The sequence below is a fragment of the Octopus sinensis genome, linkage group LG9 (genome assembly GCF_006345805.1).
Source record: "Octopus sinensis linkage group LG9, ASM634580v1, whole genome shotgun sequence".
Taxonomy (NCBI): Eukaryota; Metazoa; Mollusca; class Cephalopoda; order Octopoda; family Octopodidae; genus Octopus; species Octopus sinensis.
In genome coordinates this window covers 83,552,289-83,575,339 of record NC_043005.1, presented here as the reverse complement: position 1 = coordinate 83,575,339, position 23,051 = coordinate 83,552,289, and the positions used below count along the sequence as shown (strand labels likewise).

General features: G+C 36.2%; 1 protein-coding gene across 2 annotated transcripts in view; it reads left to right on the top strand.

The window, feature by feature from the left end:
• Positions 1-20,488, top strand: part of LOC115215808 (dynein heavy chain 7, axonemal-like) — a 177,725-nt gene extending 157,237 nt beyond the window's left edge. The window contains exons 65-73 of one of the 2 annotated variants that reach the window (XM_029785114.2): positions 1,815-1,976; positions 7,003-7,191; positions 8,754-8,891; positions 10,165-10,170; positions 12,043-12,273; positions 15,148-15,300; positions 17,718-17,895; positions 18,106-18,209; positions 20,195-20,488. In XM_029785114.2, the coding sequence (XP_029640974.2) occupies positions 1,815-1,976; positions 7,003-7,191; positions 8,754-8,891; positions 10,165-10,170; positions 12,043-12,273; positions 15,148-15,300; positions 17,718-17,895; positions 18,106-18,209; positions 20,195-20,401 (1,368 nt within the window). In that variant the 3' untranslated portion in view covers positions 20,402-20,488. The remainder of the gene's footprint in view (positions 1-1,814; positions 1,977-7,002; positions 7,192-8,753; positions 8,892-10,164; positions 10,171-12,042; positions 12,274-15,147; positions 15,301-17,717; positions 17,896-18,105; positions 18,210-20,194) is intronic. The other variant, XM_036506057.1, reaches the window with a different exon arrangement.
• The last annotated feature ends 2,563 nt before the right edge of the window (positions 20,489-23,051 follow it).

Genomic DNA, 23,051 nt, shown 5'->3' with positions numbered 1-23,051 from the left:
ATGTATGAATGTGTGTGCATGTGTGTGTGTGTGGTGCTGGGAGAGGCATCCAACTGTAAAATGTGTGCCAAAACAAGACACAGGAGTTTGGGGTAGGCCAGTTCCTGCCAAACCAACCAATCCATGCCAACATGGGAGGCTGATGTTAAACAATGATGATGAGGATGATGATGATTATGATACACACACACACAACTACACACACACACACACATATATATATATATTATTGTGTCTGGAGAGAGTCATTCTCTTTTAGTGCCTTATTAATTAACACACTCACTGGTAAAATTTCCATTCATTTACTTATTTATATTTTCTAAAATTTTTGTTACATATTGCAACCTCTTCAATAGTCATTGACTTTGTCCATTATCAGAGCTGCATTCTTTTTGTTTATTTATTTGTGCACATGTGTATGTGTAAGCGTGCATGTGTAATACACTTATGTATGTATGTATATATGTATGTATGTATGTATGTATGGATGTATGGATATGTGTCTCCATATGTGTCCTTGTGTGTGTGTGTGTGAAGTGTGCATGTGCATATATGGTCATGTGTATATATGGTCTTATCTATCTTTCTGTCTATCTATCTATCTATCTATCGCTCTCTCTCTCTCTCTCTCTCATATATATATATAATATATATATATATATATGTATGTGTGTGTGTGTGTGTGTGTGTGTGTGTGTGTCATCATCACCATCATCATCGTTTAACGTCTGCTTTCCATGCTAGCATGGGTTGGATGATTTGACTGAGGTCTGGCGAACCAGATGACTGCACCAGGCTTCAATCTTGATCTGGCAGAGTTTCTACAGCTGGATGCCCTTCCTAATGCCTACCATTCTAAGAGAGTAATGGGTGCTTTTACATGCCACAGGCCAAAATGGCCAGTCAGGTGGTACTGACATCGGCCACGCTCAAATGGTGTTTTTTACATGCCACCTGCACAGGAGCCAGTCCAGCGGCACTGGCAACAACCTCGCTCGAATGTTTTTTGCATGTGCACCGGCATATATTTATTTATATTTATCCATTTATTTTGGCCTACATTATTTAGGGAGATTTTAGGGATCATTGTCCCTATTTAACTCATGAGATCTAATTTATGATTCAGTCCAGATTGCAAAGCTAAACAAGTTTGACACTCCTGGACTTTACTCTTCTGCAACAGATTTCTGGCTTTGTAACAAAATTTGAATTTCTTTAAAGGAAATAGTTTCTGTAGAGGGAGTAATGGTAGTGTTGTTGTTGTTATTGTTTAGACTGGGTATAAGTAACTTTTATAAGCAAGTGGGATGCAAAAGACGTGGATCATCACCAGGTAGGCCACACTTTTTTTAAAAATTCAAGTTTTTTTTATTTTTTGTTGTCATGCCACTCAGAAATTTCCACAGGCCGCAGTGTGCCCATGACTAGTTTGGACCCAGCTTTGCCCTGATGCAGCAGATCTTTAATCAAAGATGCTCCAGTAATGGCATTCATCTTTTTTATTGGGGGGGGGGGGGTTCTGATTTAAAACACCTTGAACTATATTATTTAATGACACCTTTCTTTTTAAAGATGGAAGGGTCTAATTTGAGGGAGAATTGGCTGCTACTTCTAGCAGGCCAAGAGTCTCCCTCTGTAGTTCAGCATTTCAGCAGTGATGGCTGTACTAGTGTGCAATAGTTGTAGAACTAGGAGTATAGGTATAATGTGTCACATGGTGAAAATATATGGAATTATTGTAACAAAAATGGAAAACTAAAAACGTTTGTTTTTAAAAAATAAATATCTTTCTCTTAAATTTCTTTTGTTTTCAGCTTGCATTCAAGAAAATGCTTTATGGACTTTGCTTCTTCCATGCTTTGGTGCAAGAGAGACGGAAGTTTGGACCACTTGGATGGAATATTCCATATGAGTTCAACGAAACCGATTTAAGAATCAGTGTTCAACAATTATCGATGTTCCTTAACCAATATGATGTAAGTTGTCATTGTTGCTTTTGTTATTATTGTTGTTGTTCAGTCCTCAGGTCCCTTTTGGCTGTGTAGACCAAAGGCCTAAGCATCTCAGCTATGACCATCCTATCTTATTTATTTTGTGATATGAGGGAAACTTAGCTGTTATTTCTGTCATGTTGAGCAACCACATAACAAGTCTTCTTTGTTTGCTCATTTATAGTTCTTTATTTGCTGTAAAGTGTGAATTTCTTCACCATTTTACACTGCTGTGTACAGTGATTCTGTTCTAAAATTATTCTCATATTCTGCATATTCTTATGATGTAGAGTTCATGTTTCTATTTTATATTCTTACCTGCATATTCTGATGAAAAAATGCAGATACTCATGTGATTCTATGCACGTCAATGATCAAATATTCAAATATATCTTGTAACTAGCTCAGCTAAAGAAAGAAAATGTGGGTTTTAAGGTGAAAAATATTCAAATTATTACAAGAGATGACCTTGGTTTTAATACTATCAGAAAAGATTTACATGAATTTTAACCATTAAACGTGAGGAAGATATTCTTATAATTCAGATAGTCTCTAAATATCAAATGACATGATCAATAAATGAGGACATTGATTTTTTAAAAATGTGATAAAGGTAAATCAATGTCAATATCAGGTCATTGATATTCGTATTGATTAAAGTTGGGGGAAATAAATGCTATAAAGGATTGCAATGAGGAAAACCACTTAGTTTGATGCATATCACACTCATCACAGCACATCATATACCAATGAAAGATATCACATATATATGCAAACCTTCGTGCATGCACGTGTGTGTGTGTTTCTCCTACCAGCCAGCACAGCTGTGCAGTATCTAATAAAATGTGTAAAACTCATATAAGAGCATCACATGGCATCAATAATGAACCATTTCAGTAAGTCTTTTTGGCAATGGCTTTTCTCGTGTAACGAGGGTGCAACTATTATGATGATGTATGTATGTGAATATATAAGTACATATATGTACACCTCGCATGATGTTAATATTAATCTTTCCCCATTAGGTCCCATCACCACTCTCACGCCGACATCTCTATACCAACCCACTCTCACCTTGGTCCCTACACCACCCTACAAGCATATATCTCCCAACCCATGAGTGTATCAACAATGAGCTAAAAACATGTTTCCCATCTGGTTTTGACCTGGGTGATGTTGTTTTGGTTTTTCAACAGTCATAAGACCTCTAGACCAGATGTCACACTTTCAGCCCCACCAGTGACAAAGAACTCAAGCCATATTATTCCTTCTGGGTTTTTTCTGTTCATTGCTGGGTTATCTCAACTCCTGGTATGAAACCAACTGATAAAGTGGCTGATATGAGAATATAATAATGTGTTTTATTAATGCCCACTTTATGAACCAAAATATGGGTGCCTGTTTTTTTCTGACCTATGGATGTTTATCAACTATCCACATTTATATATATATATACATGTATGTATGTATATATATATATGGTCGGGTCGTCAGCAACTAAACCGGCAACCCCACCAAGCTTGCTTGGTGAGGAGGGTGTTTATTGGATATCCTGCGGGATGAAAAACAAAACCCATCAATGGGCGGAGGAACTCTTGAAAGTCAACGGCCATCCAATAAATGTCTTTAGGATGTACCATGCGTGGGGACATAGAAATAATCAGACTGAATACCCGATCACACAGTTAAACCATTGGGAGTGAAGGACTCCTAGCCTTTGTTAGGGCATCCTTCTAGGAGAAGGTAACTCAGGTAACTGGGATAACTCCGACATAAAACCTGCGGCTCAGTGGTTACCGATGATGTTGACTTGTTCTTCTTTTCAGATTATGGCTGCTGTTGCTTAGTGAGTGGGATTGACTCAGTGCACAGCCTTTCTTCACTTTAAAAACAATCTTCTTGCACAGGCATTGCACGATAACAACATTGATTAAGCTTCGTGCAATGGCCATACTCGATAACGAGGGGGCAGCCACCATATATATATATATATATATATATATATGTATGTAAAATTCAAATAATGTTAGAGGTTGTGAATCCAACCAACTAAGGGATAATATCTATCCAATATACTGCTGGTAATATACCCAATTATTAATACACAAGTGTTGGTTATTGCACAGTAATTGCACTATCGAGCGTAATAAATTGGCGAGGGTAAAAAGTGGTTTACCCTTAATTTATACGGCAAGAAGAAAATGGAGGGGATCCAGAGATAGTATGCATCAACCGTTAGACGTTATATTATGTCTATTTATTTATTTTAAACAATTATCAGAATATATATACATATATACATATGACTAAGGGGATGTAATCTTAATAGACTGTATACGAAAAATAAGTTCTTACAAAGGTATAATACCGCATACAATAAATGTAATATATGTATCTGTCTAATTAGGGGAATCAACTGTATATTTTTAACCAAAATATGGGGGCAATAAAGGGGGAAATATATGTCAAAAGGTATAGGGAACTGCTCTTCTTTTTCTATTCTAGAAATTACTGGTACTTATGTATGTAAAATACAATGTTTACATATGTATATATATTCTCATAATTGTTTAGAATAGATAAATAGACATAATATGTGTAACAGTTGATGCATACTACCTCTGGATCCCCTCCATTTTCTTCTTGCCGTATATATATATCATCATCATCATCATCATCATCGTTTAATGTCTGCTTTCCATGCTAGCATGGGTTGGACGGTTCAACTGGGGTCTGGGAAGCCAGAAGGCTGCACCAGGCCCAGTCTGATCTGGCAGTGTTTCTACAGCTGGATGCCCTTCCTAACGCCAACCACTCCGTGAGTATAGTGGGTGCTTTTTACGTGCCACCGGCACAGGTGCCAGACGAGGCTGGCAAACGGCCACAATTGGATGGTGCTTTTTACGTGCCACTGGCACGGAGACCAGACAAGGCTGGCAACGGCCACGGTCGGATAGTGCTTTTTACGTGAACCGGTACGGAAGCCAGTCAGGGTAGCACTGGCTACGGCCACGTTCGGATGGTTCTCTTACATGCCACTGGCACTGGTATCACAACTACAAATTCCACTGATGTTGATAGATTACGATTTTGATTTTGATTTTCACTTGCCTCAACAGGTCTTCACAAGTGGAGTTTTGTGTCCCAAGAAGGAAAGGAACGCATAAGTGGGCTGGTTACATCCCCGGTAGAGGCCACGGGATTATGGCCTCACCTGTCCTGCTGGGTCTTCTCACGCACGGCATACTTCCAATGGTCTTGGTCTCTAGTCATTTCCTCGGTGAGACCTAGAGTTCGAAGGTCGTGCTTCACCACCTCGTCCCAGGTTTTCCTGGGTCTACCTCTTCCACAGGTCCCCTCAACCACTAGGGTGTGGCACTTTTTCACACAACTATCTTCATCCATTCTCGCCACATGACCATACCAGCGCAAACGTCTCTCTTGCACACCACAACTGATGCTTCTTAGGTCCAACTTTTCTCTCAAAGTACTTACACTCTGTCGAGTCTTACATATATATATATGTATATATATATGACCTGTTGAGGCAAGTGAGGATCAGAATCGAAATTGATCAATGGAAATTGCAGATGTGTTACCAGTGCCGGTGGCATGTAAGAGAACCTTCCGTTTCACGACCATTGCCAGCGCCGCCCCGACTGGCCTCGTGCTGGTGGCACGTAAAAAGCACCATCCGTTCGTGTCGGTTGCCAGCCTCGCCTGGCCCTCGTGCCGGTGGCACATAAAAAGCACCGTCCGTTCGTGGCCGTTTGCCAGCTCTGTCTGGCACCTGTGCAGGTGGCACGTAAAAAGCACCCACTACACTCACGGAGTGGTTGGCGTTAGGAAGGGCATCCAGCCGTAGAAACACTGCCAGACCCCAGTAGAACCGTCCAACCCATGCTAGCATGGAAAACGGACGCTAAACGATGATGATGATGATGATGATATATATATATATATAAGAATTTTTTTGCATAATGAAATAATGTGTAGATATTAGAACATTTATAGATAGGTCTTACAGCTGTTTCCAGGATATTTATTAATTATATCCCTTCAGAGACTGTGTGAGAGGATGGTTAATTTAGATAGGATACAAAATAGAGAATGAGAAGGAGAAAAGATAATAGATGTGAGATATGTAGGGATATTGAACTTGTAGGTCCATTTTTAGGCAGAATGATATATATGTAAGATTCGATTCCAATACCTTATGAGTAAAATCCAACCAAGACTATATATATATATATACATTTGACAAGAATATCATTGACAGTGACTTTGAAGTTTTGGCCAGCTAAGTCATCACTGAACTGAACATAATAAACTAACTTATCTGTCTGTCTGTCTGTCTGTCTATGCATAGTTGTCTGTTTGTATATATTTATCTATATCTGTCTATCTGTATATATATATATATATCTCCCTCAGTATATATACATATATATATAAATTCAAATCAAAAACAGAACACAAAGGATATCGCGGTACACGTGTTTCAAGCTTTATAAACGACCCCTATATATATACTAGCAGTATCGCCCGGTGTTGCTCAGGTTTGTAAGGGAAACAACTATATAAGCATTTTTAGAGAGTTACTTCCCTTATATAACCCAAGCAAAAATCATTAAAAATGCGGAAAAATGATGGTAATTTTTTTTTTAAATCGTAGACTCATCGTAGACGCGCGCTAATACCCAGAAGGGCTTGATATGAATGACGACTATAAGATACCTGCTTTTGGTTAAACTGCACCGCAAAATGTGGGAGTAGTTAGGAATCTAAATCGGAGGAGACTGAGTCTCACACACACAACTTCAATTTTATATATAAAGATATATATATATATATATATATATATATATGTAACAGTTTGCATGGTTGCCTTCCAAATGATGATGATATAAACACACACACACATGTACATACTGATGGAGTGATGTGAAATGGCCATTTGTCATATGGTTTGATGCTTATTTACATGATTCCATATATTTCTTGTATTCAGGACGTTCAATATGAAGCATTGCTCTATCTGACTGGTGAATGTAACTACGGTGGACGTGTCACTGATGAATGGGATCGCAGAACTCTGCTGACCTTGCTCCGAAAATTTTACTGCCCAGATATAATATACAACGAGGAATATTATTTTGATGAACTTGGTCACATATACAAAGCTCCTGAGGAGGGTGAAGTAAGGAATTCCATTATTTAATTGCATTTTTTGTTAATGAGATTCCTTTGTGTTTCAACTGTTTTATTTTTTATTATTGATTTACAATCCTTTTTATTGAAGTTTTTAAATTATGAAATAAAATTATGGCACAATACATGAATAGCTATGACTAGAAATTTTAAAATGTTTGTAATGAGTAAGCTAAAAGAAAAAACTATTAATAGGCACAGGAGTGGCTGTGTGGTAAGTAACTTGCTAACCAACCACATGGTTCCGGGTTCAGTCCCACTGCATGGCAACTTGGGCAAGTGTCTTCTGCTATAGCCCCGGGCTGACCAATGCCTTGTGAGTGGATTTGGTAGACGGAAACTGAAAGAAGCCTGTCGTATATATGTATATATATGTATGTATGTGTGTGTATATGTTTGTGTGTCTGTGTTTGTCCCTCTAGCATTGCTCGACTAAAGGCGATGCTCCAGTATGGCTGCAGTCAAATGACTGAAACAAGTAAAAGAGTAAAAGAGATATGCATATTCTATGTATTTTCTTCCTTATTCTTTGATTTGAAATCCAAACTTGTAAGCCTGCCAAGATTTATTTAGAATCTCCTTTACAATAGCTGGCCACCAGGACACATCACATGTTAGCAATATTAATTACTTAAAGGCAGTGAGCTGGCAGGATCGTTAGCACACCAGGCGAAATGCTTTGTGGAATTTTGTCTGTCTTTACGTTTTCAGTTCAAATTCTGCCAAGGTTGTCTTTGTCTTTCATCCTTTCATGATCGATAAATTAAGTACCAGGTGCATATTGGGGTTGATCTAATCGACTGCCCCACCCCTCCCGAAAATTTTGGGCCTTGTGCCTAGAGTAGAAAAGAATATCAATTATTTAATTAAGGTGGTGCGCTGGCATGCCAAGCAAAATGCTTAGCAGCATTTCAACTGTTGTTATGTTCTGTCTGCCAAGGTCAACTCTGCCTTTCAGAGTCAATAAAATAAATACCAGTTAATCACTGGGGTCAATGTAATCAATTTACCTCCTCCCCCCAAATTGCTGGCTTGCCCTGGGCAGCACATTTCATCCTGTTTTAGGCTATTGCTGTAGGTAATGTGTTTTTTGTGGGGTCCGGGTGTGGCACACTCTAGCTATGCTAGTGCCTACATACATAACTGAATTTATTCATCAATATAAAATGTGTCTGAAACAACTATAGTGAACCTTAACCCATTTGTGTTTATATATATATATATATATACTTTATTTAAAAGCAGCAGAAAATTCAACAAAACTTGTTACTCTGAGTTTCACATTCCCGTTCGTCGGACAGTTTTTGCTAGTTTTTTCTAGCAAAAACTGTCCGACGAACGGGAACGTGAAACTCAGAGTAACAGGTTTTGTTGAATTTTCTGCTGCTTTTAAATAAAGCATATTACTCTACCACTGGCATTTGAGTACTCTTTTTTCCACCTTGTTTCACATTTATGTGTTTATTCCGGTATATATATATATATGTCCAACCCATGCTAGCATGGAAAGCGGACGCTAAACGATGATTCCAAATATTTTTATTTTCTTAGTATGAAAGCTACATTTCTTACACAAAAGACCTACCTCTGAACCCGACACCTGAAATCTTTGGAATGAATGCAAATGCTGACATTACAAAAGATCGAACAGAAACACAGTTGTTGTTTGATAACATCCTTTTGACTCAGGTAGGTTATCAGTTCAAGCCCTTAGCATTGGTCAGTTCTTGTCTGCTGCTGCTGTTTTTGTTTACCCCTCAAGGAGCCCTGATTGAGCAAAACTATAACCAAAAGCTTTGAACATTCCATCTTTTATTCAGTTTTGGTGTTTGTAGAACTGCATTATCCATTGTTCTTGTTCTTTAGGTATTGTAGAAGAAAGTTTGACTTCTATTTCTAGCATGTCATACAACTGCAGAGAAGCCTCCCTTTCTTGTAAGTGATATATATATATATATAGACAGAGATTTCCATTATGAAGATGAAACTGATTATCTCTGTGTGAAAGCAAAATAAATAAGTATACAAACAAACAAGAAAACAAACAAATAAATAAATAAATGCTTATAATTGTCTGGCAAACATGAAAATTAGACTTGGTTAAGTTAATAGAGAAATGAACTCCCCAAAAACTATTGGCTATTGCTTCTTTTGCCATCACTGTGCTGTGTTGCTAGCCATGACAATGTTCTAGCTTAGAGAAGATTTCTTTCTTTCTTTCTTTCTTTCTTTCTTTCTTTCTTTCTTTCTTTCTTTCTTTCTTTCTTTCTTTCTTTCTTTCTTTCTTTCTTTCCTTCCATCCATCCATCCTTCCTTCCTTCTTTCTTTCTTTTCTCACCCCTCTTTCTCCATCTATCCACTCATCCATCCATCCATCCATTTATCTTTCTTTCACTTTTTCTATAATTTTCTTTCTTTCTTTCTTGGGAGAGTGTGGTTGTGTGAAGCTTAGTGTGTGAAGAGAAAGGAAGGTAGCACCTTTAACTATTTTTAGAGCCCCTGATACTGGTGGAAAAGAAGAAACTTACCCTCAGCCCAATGACCTGGTCCATTCAATGTTTGTGACACAATTAGTTTTATTTATGTAATTCTAACCAAGTTGAATGATCCCTGCTATGGTTCACTGTACAAACAAGTCAGATGGATTCGGACTGGAATCAACCAAAATTACATGTACAGTGAGGAGCTATATTTTTCCAAACTACTCTCATATTGCCAGTTGTTACCTTACACCATACGTTAATATTTTCCAAAGCGTTTCTCCTTGGCTTGAGTTTTGGGCACGCCATTGAAACGTAGCTTGATTGTGTCTTTTTATGCTGCATTATTTTTCACTTTAATAGATATATATTGATACATTATTTGCTAACTTGTGTGGATTCTTGTTATTTATTCTTCTACTAATTAATTTACTGTAAACCTCCTGATCTGAAATTCAATGTCCACGGCTTCCTCTCCACAGAAACGGGTAAGCATTAGAAAACAAACTTATCTCGAATAACAACAACTAAAAATTCTTCAGTGAATGGCTTTGCCTGAAAATGTTTGGTATTTCTTTCCAGAACTAACATGACTTATTTTGTTTTCTAATCTATGACAAATTGATTCTTGCTAATACAAATTACCACTAGCATCCTTAATTAAACCCCATAAATCATTTTAATTAATCATTCTATAAATCACTTTTCTCACTCTCTAATTCACTATCTATGTTCGCTTGCTTGTCAGAAGTAAAGCTAAGCTTTGTTACAGACATTGCACAGAATAACCATTAAATATATATATAATAATAATTCTAATCAGTTTTGACAATATTTAATATATTTCACTGGATTTCCAAATAATTTTATTTACATTTTTCACTAACAGTTTCTTAAACAATCACTCAACTATTTTTTTTTCCCTTTTTTATTTGAATTCTGTTTTATGAGCAGAAATATTGTTTTCTTTTTATATGGTATATTTAATCATATGTGTACTTGTATATGTATGTGTGTATAGATATCTAGATATATATGTACATGTGTATTTATATATAAATATCTAAATGCCAGTTGATGAAGTACAGTAGTCATCATTATATAGATGTATCTATGTATGCATCTGTCTGTTCTATCTGTGTGTGTGTGTGTGTGTTTGTATATATATATATATATATATATATACATCGGTGTGCATTCAAAGCAATGATTAGTAATTTACGAAACCGGCATGCTTTTGAATCTCTTTAACACAATAATGACTTTTATTACTTTTATTCCTACCTCAGTTCATCTAATTGTATATATCTATCCTTACTTTTCATAAAAAGCCTTTACTTTTTTTAATTTCCAATGTGCATTTTCACTTATTTTCCTTCTTACTTTCCCCTTATATTTCCACGTCTAGCTTCTATTTTCTTTTTGTAACATATTTCTATTATATATATATATCATCATAATCATCATATATATAGCTCTTAATTCTAACAATGTAGGTACTACCCTGCACCATCAGTCACAATTAGTGACAACTGAATTTTTCCTTTTCAGTTTTATATTGCATAAAGAAACCTTTGTTATTTTATAATTTTCACATTACCATTTTGCTGAATCAGCCACTGATTCATGTGGCAATTACTATATACTGACAGCTGGGATTTAGCCAAACCAGCAATGGTCACTACTGATGAGCATTAATTTTAAGTGAAACTAGACTAGTATGGTGATCTAGCTCATTGTGGGGCAGTTATCTCCCTTATCAGTGTATGGAATTGTGCTTCCTTGCAGCTACGGGATTTTAAACTCTTATTTCTAGTAATGTAGGTACTACTCTGCATCATCAGTCACAATTAATGGCAATTGAATTTTATATATATATATATGTATATGTATATGTATATATAAAATCTGAAAATTTGATTATAAAACATCAAGATAAAATTTGATGGATAGCTTCATACAAGCATGGTTAAGTAACCATGAATATGTTTCCTATATGCTTTGTATTTTTACATGTTCTGTCTTTTAGCCCCAGGCGTGCCTTGACTGAATACACTTATGATCAAAAGGTGTTCCATCCAGGATCATTTTGTCTTTTCATGCATCAAGCAACTTCGACTACATTCCCTTTCAAAACAATGAGAAATACTTTGAGGGATATTAGGCAACTATTTCTAGCAGGTTGAATGACTATGTAGAGGTTCCCCTCATACCATTATATAAAAACTTCTTTCTCATTGATTTAAATCAAAAGATTTATTTTTTCAACTCATTATCAAGGAACATACATCCAAACCCACAGTCCCAAGATCAAGTGAGAGTGACAATGTTTGCAATCCCGCTCTACGTCTTTGTTTCAGGCAAAATCTACCTCAAGTACTGGGAAAACAACAGACGACGTTGTGGATGAAGTTGCAACAGACATCATCAACAAGCTTCCTGATGATTTTGATATTAACGAGGCTAATTTCAAATACCCAACTTCATACAAGCAAAGCATGAACACTGTGTTGGTACAGGAGATGGTGAGGTTCAACAAGTTGCTGATTGTGATTCGATCCAGTCTCAAGGATATACGGAAAGCAATTAAGGTATTTTAATAGCTAGAGAAATGTAAAAATTAAATGAAAGAAAAATATTCAGCTTCTTCATCATCATCATCATCATCATCATCCTCATTGTCATCATCGTTGTTGTTGTCATCATTGTTGTTGTCGTCATCATCATCATCATTGTTGTTGTTGTCATCATCATCATCATCGTTGTTGTTGTCATCATCATCATCATTGTCATCATCGTTGTCATCATCATTGTTGTCATCATCATCATTGTCATCATTGTTGTTGTCGTCATCATCATCATTGTTGTTGTCGTCATCATCATTGTCATTGTTGTCGTCATCGTTATCCTTGTTGTCACATTGTTCTTGTCATCATTATCATCATAGTCATTGCTGCCGTCATCATTGTTGCTTTCATCATCATCACCAGCAGCACCACCTGTCTAATAAACTGTACCAATTGTTCAGAAACTAAGTCTTGACTCATCCTGTGTCATACACTGCTTCACCTAATGTCTCACTGATTCTACTTCAGGATTACATGAAGAGTACAATTGTTTGTGGAATATTCGGCCATTAACACTAAGTCAATGATTCGTAGTTCTGTTGCTCAAAGAGCTTATCATCACTGTTTTAATGTACCCTTTCCATGCTTGCATGGATTGGCTGAAATTTGTTGAGGCAGATTTTCTACAGCTGGATGCGTTTCCTGCTGCCAACTCTCACTTGTTTGCATGTAAGGTAGCAGTTCCCCTTCACTGGACATTTTTTCATGGTAGATTGGAAACAAATGGTCCTGCTTATATGATGATAAATCTTGCTTACAGTCATGTGATGTCAAGACAAGGAGACACGCATGTATAAGTGTGTACACACACACACACACACACATGATGAGCTTCTTTCAGTTCACATTTACCAAGCCCACTCACAAGGCTTTGTTTGCCCCAAGACTATAGTAGAAGACACTTGCCCAAGGTCTCATACTGTGGGACTGAACCCAAAATTATGTGGCTGAAGATATGCTGTTGGAGCATTGCCCTTCTGTACTCTAACATATTAGAATGCTCTTACTCTTAATTTTCACAATCAAATTCGCTGACTGGCATCTGTGCTAGTGGGGTGCAAAGAGCACCATACGAGTGTGATCGTTGACAGAGCGGCTAACTGGCTTCCGTGCCAGTAGCACATAAAAGGCACCATTTGAGTGTGATCATTACCGGCGTCGCCTTACTGGCACTTGAGCCCCGTGCTAGTAGGGTGCTAAGAGCACCATCCAAGCGTGATCATTGCCAGAGCGGCTAACTGGCTTCCGTGCTGGTGACATGTAAAAGGCACCATTCGAGCATGATCATTACCAGCGTCGCCTCACTGGCACTTGTAAAAACATTTGAGCGAGGTCATTGCCAGTACCGTCTGACTGGCCCCTGTGCCAGTGGCATGTAAAAGCACCCACTACACTCTTGAAGTGGTTGGCGTTAGGAAGGGCATCCAGCTGTAGAAACTCTGCCAGATCAAGATTGGAGCCTGGTGCAGCCATCTGGTTTGCCAGCCCTCAGTCATACTGTCCAACCCATGCTAGCATGGAAAGTGGATTTTAAATGATGATGATGATGAGTACAGTTATTATATTCAAATGCTTACTCAAGGCATAGATGAGCTGAGAGAAAAGCAGGTTATAAGAGGAATTGATTATAGTAATCAAGAGTGACAGCTATACTGGCTAGCTATGTAATATGCATTGAAGTACCACAAGATTCGTGTAGAAAGATCCAACAGAAGAGGAAGACCAAAGAGAACATGGACAGATGTGGCAAAGACTGGTCTGTCTATAGAAGTTGAACCTCATAAAAGAGATGACAAAGGAACACTATAAATGTAGGAAAGAACTCATCTAATCCATGTATGAATGGAAAAATGGTTGTCAAAATGGTGATGATGACAATAGCAGTGGTGGCAAGGATGAAGATTCTAAGTAGCTGTTATTCTTTGATTTTTTTTTTATATCAGGAGTCAATCACTTTAATCATTGCTATTTGATATATATTGAAATCTTTTTTGTCTTGTCTTCACTGTGCTGGCTGCTCTGTTCCTTTTGTGACCATATTTCTTATGCAATACACTGCCTGTACGTTTTGATTAATTTTGAAAAAAATAAAATAATTTGGATGAATTTACTGAAATAAGTGGCTTTTATATTATAAAATCAGAGTTTGGAACTTTATAAAAATGCTTATGCATAAAGTTATGGTGAGAGATCATAAATACAATCACATTAAATTGTAATCCTCTTGATTCCAACCTGCTTGAGACTGCCTCTGGTTCCTTGATACTAGTTGCATGTTTTAATATGGTCTAAATAGCATCATTATTGCATCAGACAAAATATTTAGTAGCATTTCTTCCAACTCTCTACAACTTGAGATCAAATTCTGCTGAAGTTGACTTTGCCTTTCATCCTTTTGGGGTTAATAAAATATGTACTTGTTGATCACTGGGGTCGATGAAATTAACTGACCCCTAACCCTAAAATTGCTGGCCTTGTACCAAAATCAGCAACAATTCTTGTTTGAAACACCAAGTCAATAAGGACCAAGTTATTTCATTAAACTCTTCGTTGTTTTCAAAATTAATTGAACCAAAGGCTGTGTATTTCAACAGAAATATTTTAAAAGTTTTAAATATAAGGAAATAATTTTATTCTCAAATGCAGGAAAATGCTAATTAGCATTATCCTGCATTTGAAAATAAAATTATTTTCTTATCTTTCAATAAATCTCAATGCTTCTAAAGCAAACTTTGTTTCTTTACTTTCATCATAAGACAATAGCGTCTTAAAAAGTTTTAAAGTTTAAAATTGTGCTATGACCTAAATGCTTCATTAATTCCTCTTATATTTCTTTAGGGCTTAGTAGTGATGTCAAGTGACTTGGAGGCTGTTGTTGTGAATATTCTCAAAGGGAAAATCCCAGGCATGTGGATGAACAAGTCATATCCATCGCTGAAACCTTTGGGAAGTTACATTACTGATTTCCTGAGCAGACTAAAGTTTTTACAGGTATATAAAATGCAGATTGTATAACAATAATATAAATTACAATAATTATTGTAATTTATCTTCTTTTAGTTCAAACCTTAAATAATATCGCAAACAAAAAGTATATAGGGTGTTAATATATTCAATGCAAGAGGAATTTTAAAATTTACTAGAAATAAATATATGGTAAGTAAAAAAAAAAAATACTGATTAATGACTAATTTTTATTTTTCTGACAAGTATGTGGGTTAATACCAGACGTGTTTCACTTTTACTCTGATCTCCTTAGTAGAGAATAACCTTCTCATGCTTGTTAAAGCAACTGATGAACAAGTAAATATTCAGTGTTATACATTTGGTATTACCTTTAGTAAATACATTACTACTAATCTTACCTATTGTTCTTCATGCAGATAGAATCTCATATCATAAACTGTTTGAATAATATGACATAGCAGCATTGTTAGACAAACCCCTTCCCTCAAAACTGCTGGCTTCATCCTTAAATCAGAAACAGTTATTATCATCATCATCATTATTATGATGGTGGCTAACTGGCAGAGTCATTAGCACACCGGACAAAATGCTTAGTGGCTTTTCATCTATTTTTACATTCCAAGTTCAAATAATGCTGAGGTCGACTTTGCCTTTCATCCTTCTGGAGCTGATAAGAAAAGTACCAGTCATGCACTGGGGCCAATGCAACCAACTTATGAAAGTGCTGACTTTGTGTCAAAATTTGAAACCATTATTATTATTATTATTATTATATTATTACCACAATTATGTGTGTAATATATATTTATTACCCAGTTGTTAATTAATTAATTGTTGTTTCCTTTTGGTTGCAATACAATACATCATGTGATAGTCTTTATATATCTTACAATATATTGTATAAGAACTAAAATGGGAGTAAAAACGCCTGTCTCCTACTGTCGCTCTCTCTCTCACACACTTTCTGTCATTTGACAGCCTCTTGCTATGTCAATCAAACAAACCAACTAATTATTATATGCAATGGTTGTGTGTGTGTGTGTATGTGTCTGTCTGTCTGTACATGGGTGGGTAAAAGTTGCTTAATATAAGTGGAATGTTCTTTACATTTTTATATTTCTTTTTTTAGAATAAGAATTTCACTTATATTAAACAACTGTATACCTACTTTTGCCCAGCCCTGTGTGTATATGCTTATATATATATATATATATACATCTCTCTCTCTCTCTCTCTCTTTATATATATATATATATATATATATATATATATAGGGAAAAATGGAGAATAAATGTATGTAATTATTTATATGTTACAAAAAGATGACATTTTTTATTAAAATAACAGTACAAATAAATTGATTTGAAGTTGAGAGCTCAAAGAAAAATAAATTAAAATAAAAAAAAGGAAAAAGAACCTACATATGTTTCAGTTCTATCATCTAGTTGATGGGAATTTCAAAGCATTTGGTTTAATGCTAAGAAACATTACCACATTCTAACTATATGGTGGTAGGACTTCTTCAAGGTTAATATAGAGCTCATATAACTTAGATAATCATTTAAAAGATTAAAAAGAAAAAATGATTACCTAAGTTATATGAGCTCTATATTAACCTTGAAGAAGTCCTACCACCATATAGTTAGAATGTGGTAATTTTTCTTAGCATTAAACCAAATGCTTTGAAATTCCCATCAACTAGATGATAGGACTGAAACATATATGTAGGTTCTTTTTTCTTTTTCTATTCTAATTTATTTTTCTTTGAGCTCTCAGCTTCTAATCAATTTATTTGTACTGTTATTTTAATAAAAAATGTCATCTTTTTATAACATACAAATAAATTATTAATTACAACCATTTATTTTCCTTTTTCTTCTTGTTTTCCCCCAATATTGATAATTTCAATAATCCTGAACATATGAATTTCACATTATATGATGTGGATTAAACCAGTGGAATACCTTGGATTATATAATCCCTAATGAGGAAATGACTTCATCATATTAAGTATATATATATGTGTGTGTGTATGTATATATATATATATATATATATATAGCTGCATGAGTGGCTGTGTGGTAAGAAGCTTGCTTCTCAACCACATGATTCTGGGTTCAGTTCCACTGTGTGGCACCTTGGGTAAGTGTCTTCTACTATTACCTCAGACCAACCAAATCACACACATACATACAATGGGCTTCTTTCAGTTTGCATCTACCAAATCTACTCATATGGCTTTGGTTGGTCCAAAGCTATAAAAGACACTTGCCCAAGGTGCTACGCAGTGGGACTGAACCTGGAAGCATGTGGTTAGGAAGTAAGCTTCTTATCACACAGCCATGCTTGTGCCTATGTCTAGTTAAAATAACATACAAATTTTTTTTTCAGTTTCCAAACTCTCATAAATCTATGAACTTTCTTTTTTACTATTATTTTAGGATTGGTATGACGAAGGTCCCCCCTCTGTATTTTGGTTGTCTGGTTTTTATTTCACGCAAGCTTTTCTGACTGGTGCCCAGCAAAACTATGCTAGGAAGTACACTATACCAATTGATTTATTAGTGTTTGACTATGAAGTGTTAGAAGAGAAAGATTATCCCAAACCGCCAGAGGATGGTAAGGAAATTCCTTGGATTTTTATTATTTTTGTATAAATTTTCCAGTAGATATATATCTACTGGTTGTAGTGGCAGTGGTTGTAGTGGTTGTGGTAGTAGTTGTGATGGTGGTGGTGGTCTTGATTTCAACAATGATGAGAGTGATGAAATCTGGGAAATTTACTACTGCACGTTTTGTAATGCATTATTTGATTTTCTTTATTCACAGGTGTTTTTGTGTATGGACTTTACCTTGATGGCGCACGATGGGACAGAGAAGAAAACAGACTTGCAGAATCTTATCCAAAAGTCTTATATGATAGTGTTCCAGTTGTAAGTTATTAATTTTAGATTCAACTTCAATGATAAAATAATTGAAATTACATTCAGTTATATTGTAGCTTTTCTAATTAAGTAGTCATGTTTAGAAACAAAACATCCTTTTAACCCACCTGAAACCATCCCTGGTTGTATGATACAAATCTCCTGTTTTAAAGTGGTCTAAATTAAAACCATCCATCTAAGTTCCATATTGTGTTTCAAACATCAGCTTAATAATGACCAATTAATTTCATTATTTTAAAAATTAATTGAAATAAAAGTAGTCTGTTTCAACAGAAATATATTTCTTTACTGCCCACAAGGGGCTAAACACAGAGAGGACAAACAAGGACAGACAAATGGATTAAGTCAATTATATCGACCCCAGTGCATAACTGGTACTTATTTAATCGACCCCAAAAGGATGAAAGGCAAAGTCGCCCGCAGCGGAATTTGAACTCAGAACGTAGCAGCAGACGAAATACCACAAAGCATTTCGCCTGGCATGCTAACGTTTCTGCCAGCTCGCCGCCTTTAGAAATATGTTAACAGAATGGTTGATTTATATTTTAAACACCAGCTTTATAGTGAAATGGGTTGATAAAAACTATATAAAATTGTTTCAGAATGGTCTGTACGTGTAAATAAAAGGGCCAACCTTGTCGCATTCTGTATCTTAACTATTCTGCCAAAGGATTTCCATTAAGAATACAAGTGTCTGTGTAATATACTAGAATCTCAGGGGAGTTAATTCTGTGTATTCTTTTCTACTCTTGGCACAAGGCCTGAAATTTTTTGGGAGGGGACCAGTTGATCAGATCGGCCCCAGTATGCAACTGGTACTTAATTTATTGACCCCATCAAGAATTATTACAGAAATGTTATGATTTACACAGAAGGAGGGACCTGTAAGGATTCCCGTTTGGTATACGCAGCGGAATGCACCAAACACAAAATGATTTATGTTGGTTGCACAACAGAACGATTACAAAATAGATTTAATGGACATAGGTACGGCATCAGGCACAATAACAGTGGTTCCATGGAACTTACGGAGCATTTCACATCAAACGGGTGTAAATTTGAGGAAGACCCCAGGGTGCACATTCCCAAAAAACACCCTCACTCCACTGCACTTTCAGTCCCTAAAACCCATGAGGATAGATATATTTGTGAACTGTTAACATCTCAGCCTGGAGTAATTAATAAAATGGCTGGTAAATTCCACTATATTTATCCTAAACTTTTTTGACCAAATAATTTTTTTCTCCAATTCTTTTCTTTCTTTTTGATTTTTTTTCTTTCTTGCCTACCTTTTGTGAAAGACTGATGACATCGTCTGACTTGGAAATAAACGCAGCTATTCCAGTTTAATTTTGAATGTTTCAGCATTTCCTATTTTTGAATTTGTTTTCATTTTATATTTTGAACTTGTAAAAGATACACACAGTGTCGAAATATTGTTCATTCGTTTCATTTTCATTTTAATAAACAGAGTCAATTTCTATTTATTACCAATAACAGGTGTCCTCTTCTTCCTGTTTCTTTACTTTCGTGAAGAGTAACTTCAATCTTGAACGGACTAATCCTGAGGATACACCTGTGAAAATTAAAAGGAAATATAAAAAGAGAACTTTTGACCAGGCTCCCGTGGCTTTTATGGGTTTTTCTACAAGTAACCTTTCGAAGCGCCTCCCCCTATTGGGAGTTTTAATTGTTACTTACATTTCGTTGTTATCCTGCTTTTGTACACGGACTTTTTCAAACGGACAAAACCCTTTGTAACTTTCGTCCTGTGTTTTGTCCCTTTATGTTTTAATTGATTTTTGTTAGCCCTTGTGGCCAATAAACGAACGAATTATTATGGTGCAACCTCCTGGCTTCCCAGACCCCAGTTGAACCGTCCAACCCATGCTAGCATGGAAAGCGGACGCTAAACGAAGATGAATGAATGATGATGATTATGATGCTGATGATTATTATTATTATATTTTTAGATATGGTTGAAACCACTTAAGAAAGATATGGTGCCCGAAAAACACTGCTATAAGTGTCCAGTTTACAAGACAAGTGAGCGTCGAGGAACACTTTCGACTACTGGCCATTCGACCAACTTTGTCATTGCCATGATGCTGCCAACACACAAACCCCAGAATCATTGGATCTGTAGAGGTGTTGCCTTGCTGTGCCAACTCAACAACTGATCAGAACTCCTACCAATGCCAGAGTTAAAGCAAACAATTTATATATTTTACACAAATGAATAAGCAATTAAAAATGATATTTCTGTATATATGTATTATGTTTATTATTAGCAGCAGCCGTGTGACAGAAATCGTAGAGCACCAGTCACATTACGTGGTGTTATTTAGTTTAACTCTGATATAAGCTAGAATTTCTGTGTATTCTTTTCTACTCTTGGCACAAGGCCTGAAATTTTGGGGGAGGGGGACAGTTGATTAGATCGACCCCAGTATGCAACTGGTACTTAATTTATCGACCCCTGAAAGGATGAAAGGTAAAGTCGACCTCGGTAGAGTTAATTCTGTGTATTATTTTGTCTGTAGTAGTAGTAGAAGTGGTAAAAGATGTTGTTGTTGGTGGTGGTGAGTCTGAGGTTGTAGAAGACACATGATTAAGGTGCTGTGTTGTGGGACTGAACCCAATAACACCTGATTGGGAAATAAACTTCTAAATCACACAACCATGCCTGCACCTATAGAATAATCACTGCAGTCAGGGTTTGAACCTGTACAAGTCTAACCCATTGAGTTTCAAGTCCAACATCTTTGCCACTTGGCTACTACAGCCAGCATATATGAATCTATATATCTAGAATAAATCAACTGGTACTTTAGAGATTTGACAATTGGGATATGTGATTCTTCTAGTTTCTCTAAAGTTAACTGAATATCAACTTGGTCAAAATTACAATTCTTTACTTACCGAGTCTGTATGATTTCTCTAAGGGTTGGAAATATTTTCATATATTAGAAAATTCCTAAATTCTCCGATATGTTGTAATTTTTTTTGCAACATCTATAAATACCTGATGGTTTATTTTGGACTTTGGTTTGATACATAAATAATCTGAAAGAGTGAATATGGGTCAGCTTGAAGGAGATGCTAGGTCAAAATCAAAATTTTTCTGGTTGTCAGAGCCATGTGCTCTCTCTAGAGGTTGCAAAACCAAAATTATATCAAGGTAGAAAAAAATATGTGTTATATATATACTTGAAATGAAGAGCAGAAAGACAACCAACAACTGATGAAGGATCATTCCCTGTGTTTACTTGTCCTGTTTTCAATTTTTTTTTCTCTCATCTGCGTATTTAACTCTTTTACTTGTTTCAGTCATTTGACTGCGGCCATGCTGGAGCACCGCCTTTAGTCGAGCAAATCGACCCCGGGACTTATTCTTTGTAAGCCCAGTACTTATTCTATCGGTCTCTTTTGCCGAACCACTAAGTGACGGGGACGTAAACACACCAGCATCGGTTGTCAAGCAATGCTAGGGGGACAAACACACACACATATATATATACATATATACGACAGGCTTCTTTCAGTTTCCGTCTACCAAATCCACTCACAAGGTATTGGTCGGCCCAGGGCTATAGCAGAAGACACTTGCCCAAGATGCCACGCAGTGGGACTGAACCCAGAACCATGTGGTTGGTTAGCAAGCTACTTACCACATAGCCACTCCTGCGCCTCATTTGTTTTTGTATTTCATGTTGTTCACACAGTTGGTGACATCCTGTACCCATATATGCACACACACATATCAGGTCATTCCAGAAGTTCTGTCTGATTTTGCCTTTTTTAATATTGAATGAAATTTAATATTATTTAATTAAATATTATTTTACAGAATAATAGAATTAAGATTTCTTTGATTAAAACTCTTTCTAACATGTAAGTATCCAAAGAGCATTTGAGGCACATAATGCTTTATGAGTACAAAAAAAGGAAACTCTGCAGCCGAAGTAACTTGAAACATACACTCAGTTTATGGCAAAGAATGCTTGAATGAAAGAACATGCAGAAGATGGTTTGCAAAATTCAGAAGTGGAGATTTCAGCCGTGAAGATGAAGATCACACAGGACATCCAGTTGAGTTTGATAAGCTCCTTGAGGCATTACTTGAAGAAAATCCTGCATTATCAGTTGAAGAATTGGCAATAAAGTTTAGTTCAAACCATACAACTGTTCATCGTCATCTTCAACAACTTGGAAAATGGGTGAAAGCAATCGCAAATCCAAAGTTGACATCTGCTCTTCTCTCCATTGTCATGAACTCATTTCATCCTTTTTGTATAAACTTGTGACGAAAAATGGATCTTCTATTGAAATGTTAAATGTCGTAAACAGTGGCTTGGTAAACGGGAAAAAGCTCAACCACAACTGAGAAGGGAACTTCATGGGAAAAAGGTTCTTCTCTCTATCTGGTGGGATTGCAAAGGAGTAATTCATTTTGAATTGTTACCACCTAATGCAACAACCAATGCTCAAGTCTACTGTCATCAATTAGAGCATTTGAACCAAGCTTTGAAGAAAAAAAGATCCTCTTTAGTGAATCGAAAAGGAATGATGTTTCATCAGGACAATGCTCGACACCACACTGCAAAGATCACATCACAGAAGATCGAAGAGCTTGGTTGGGAAAAAATTCCTCATCCACCTTATTCTCCTGATCTTGCTCCTTCAGACTACCATTTGTTTTGTAGTTTACAGAATCATTTGGGGGACATAACTTTCGCAAGCCAGGTGGAGGTCAAAATTGACATTTCAGAGTTCTTCGCTTTGAAACCAAAAGAGTTCTACATTGATGGCATTAAAAAGCTTGTAAAT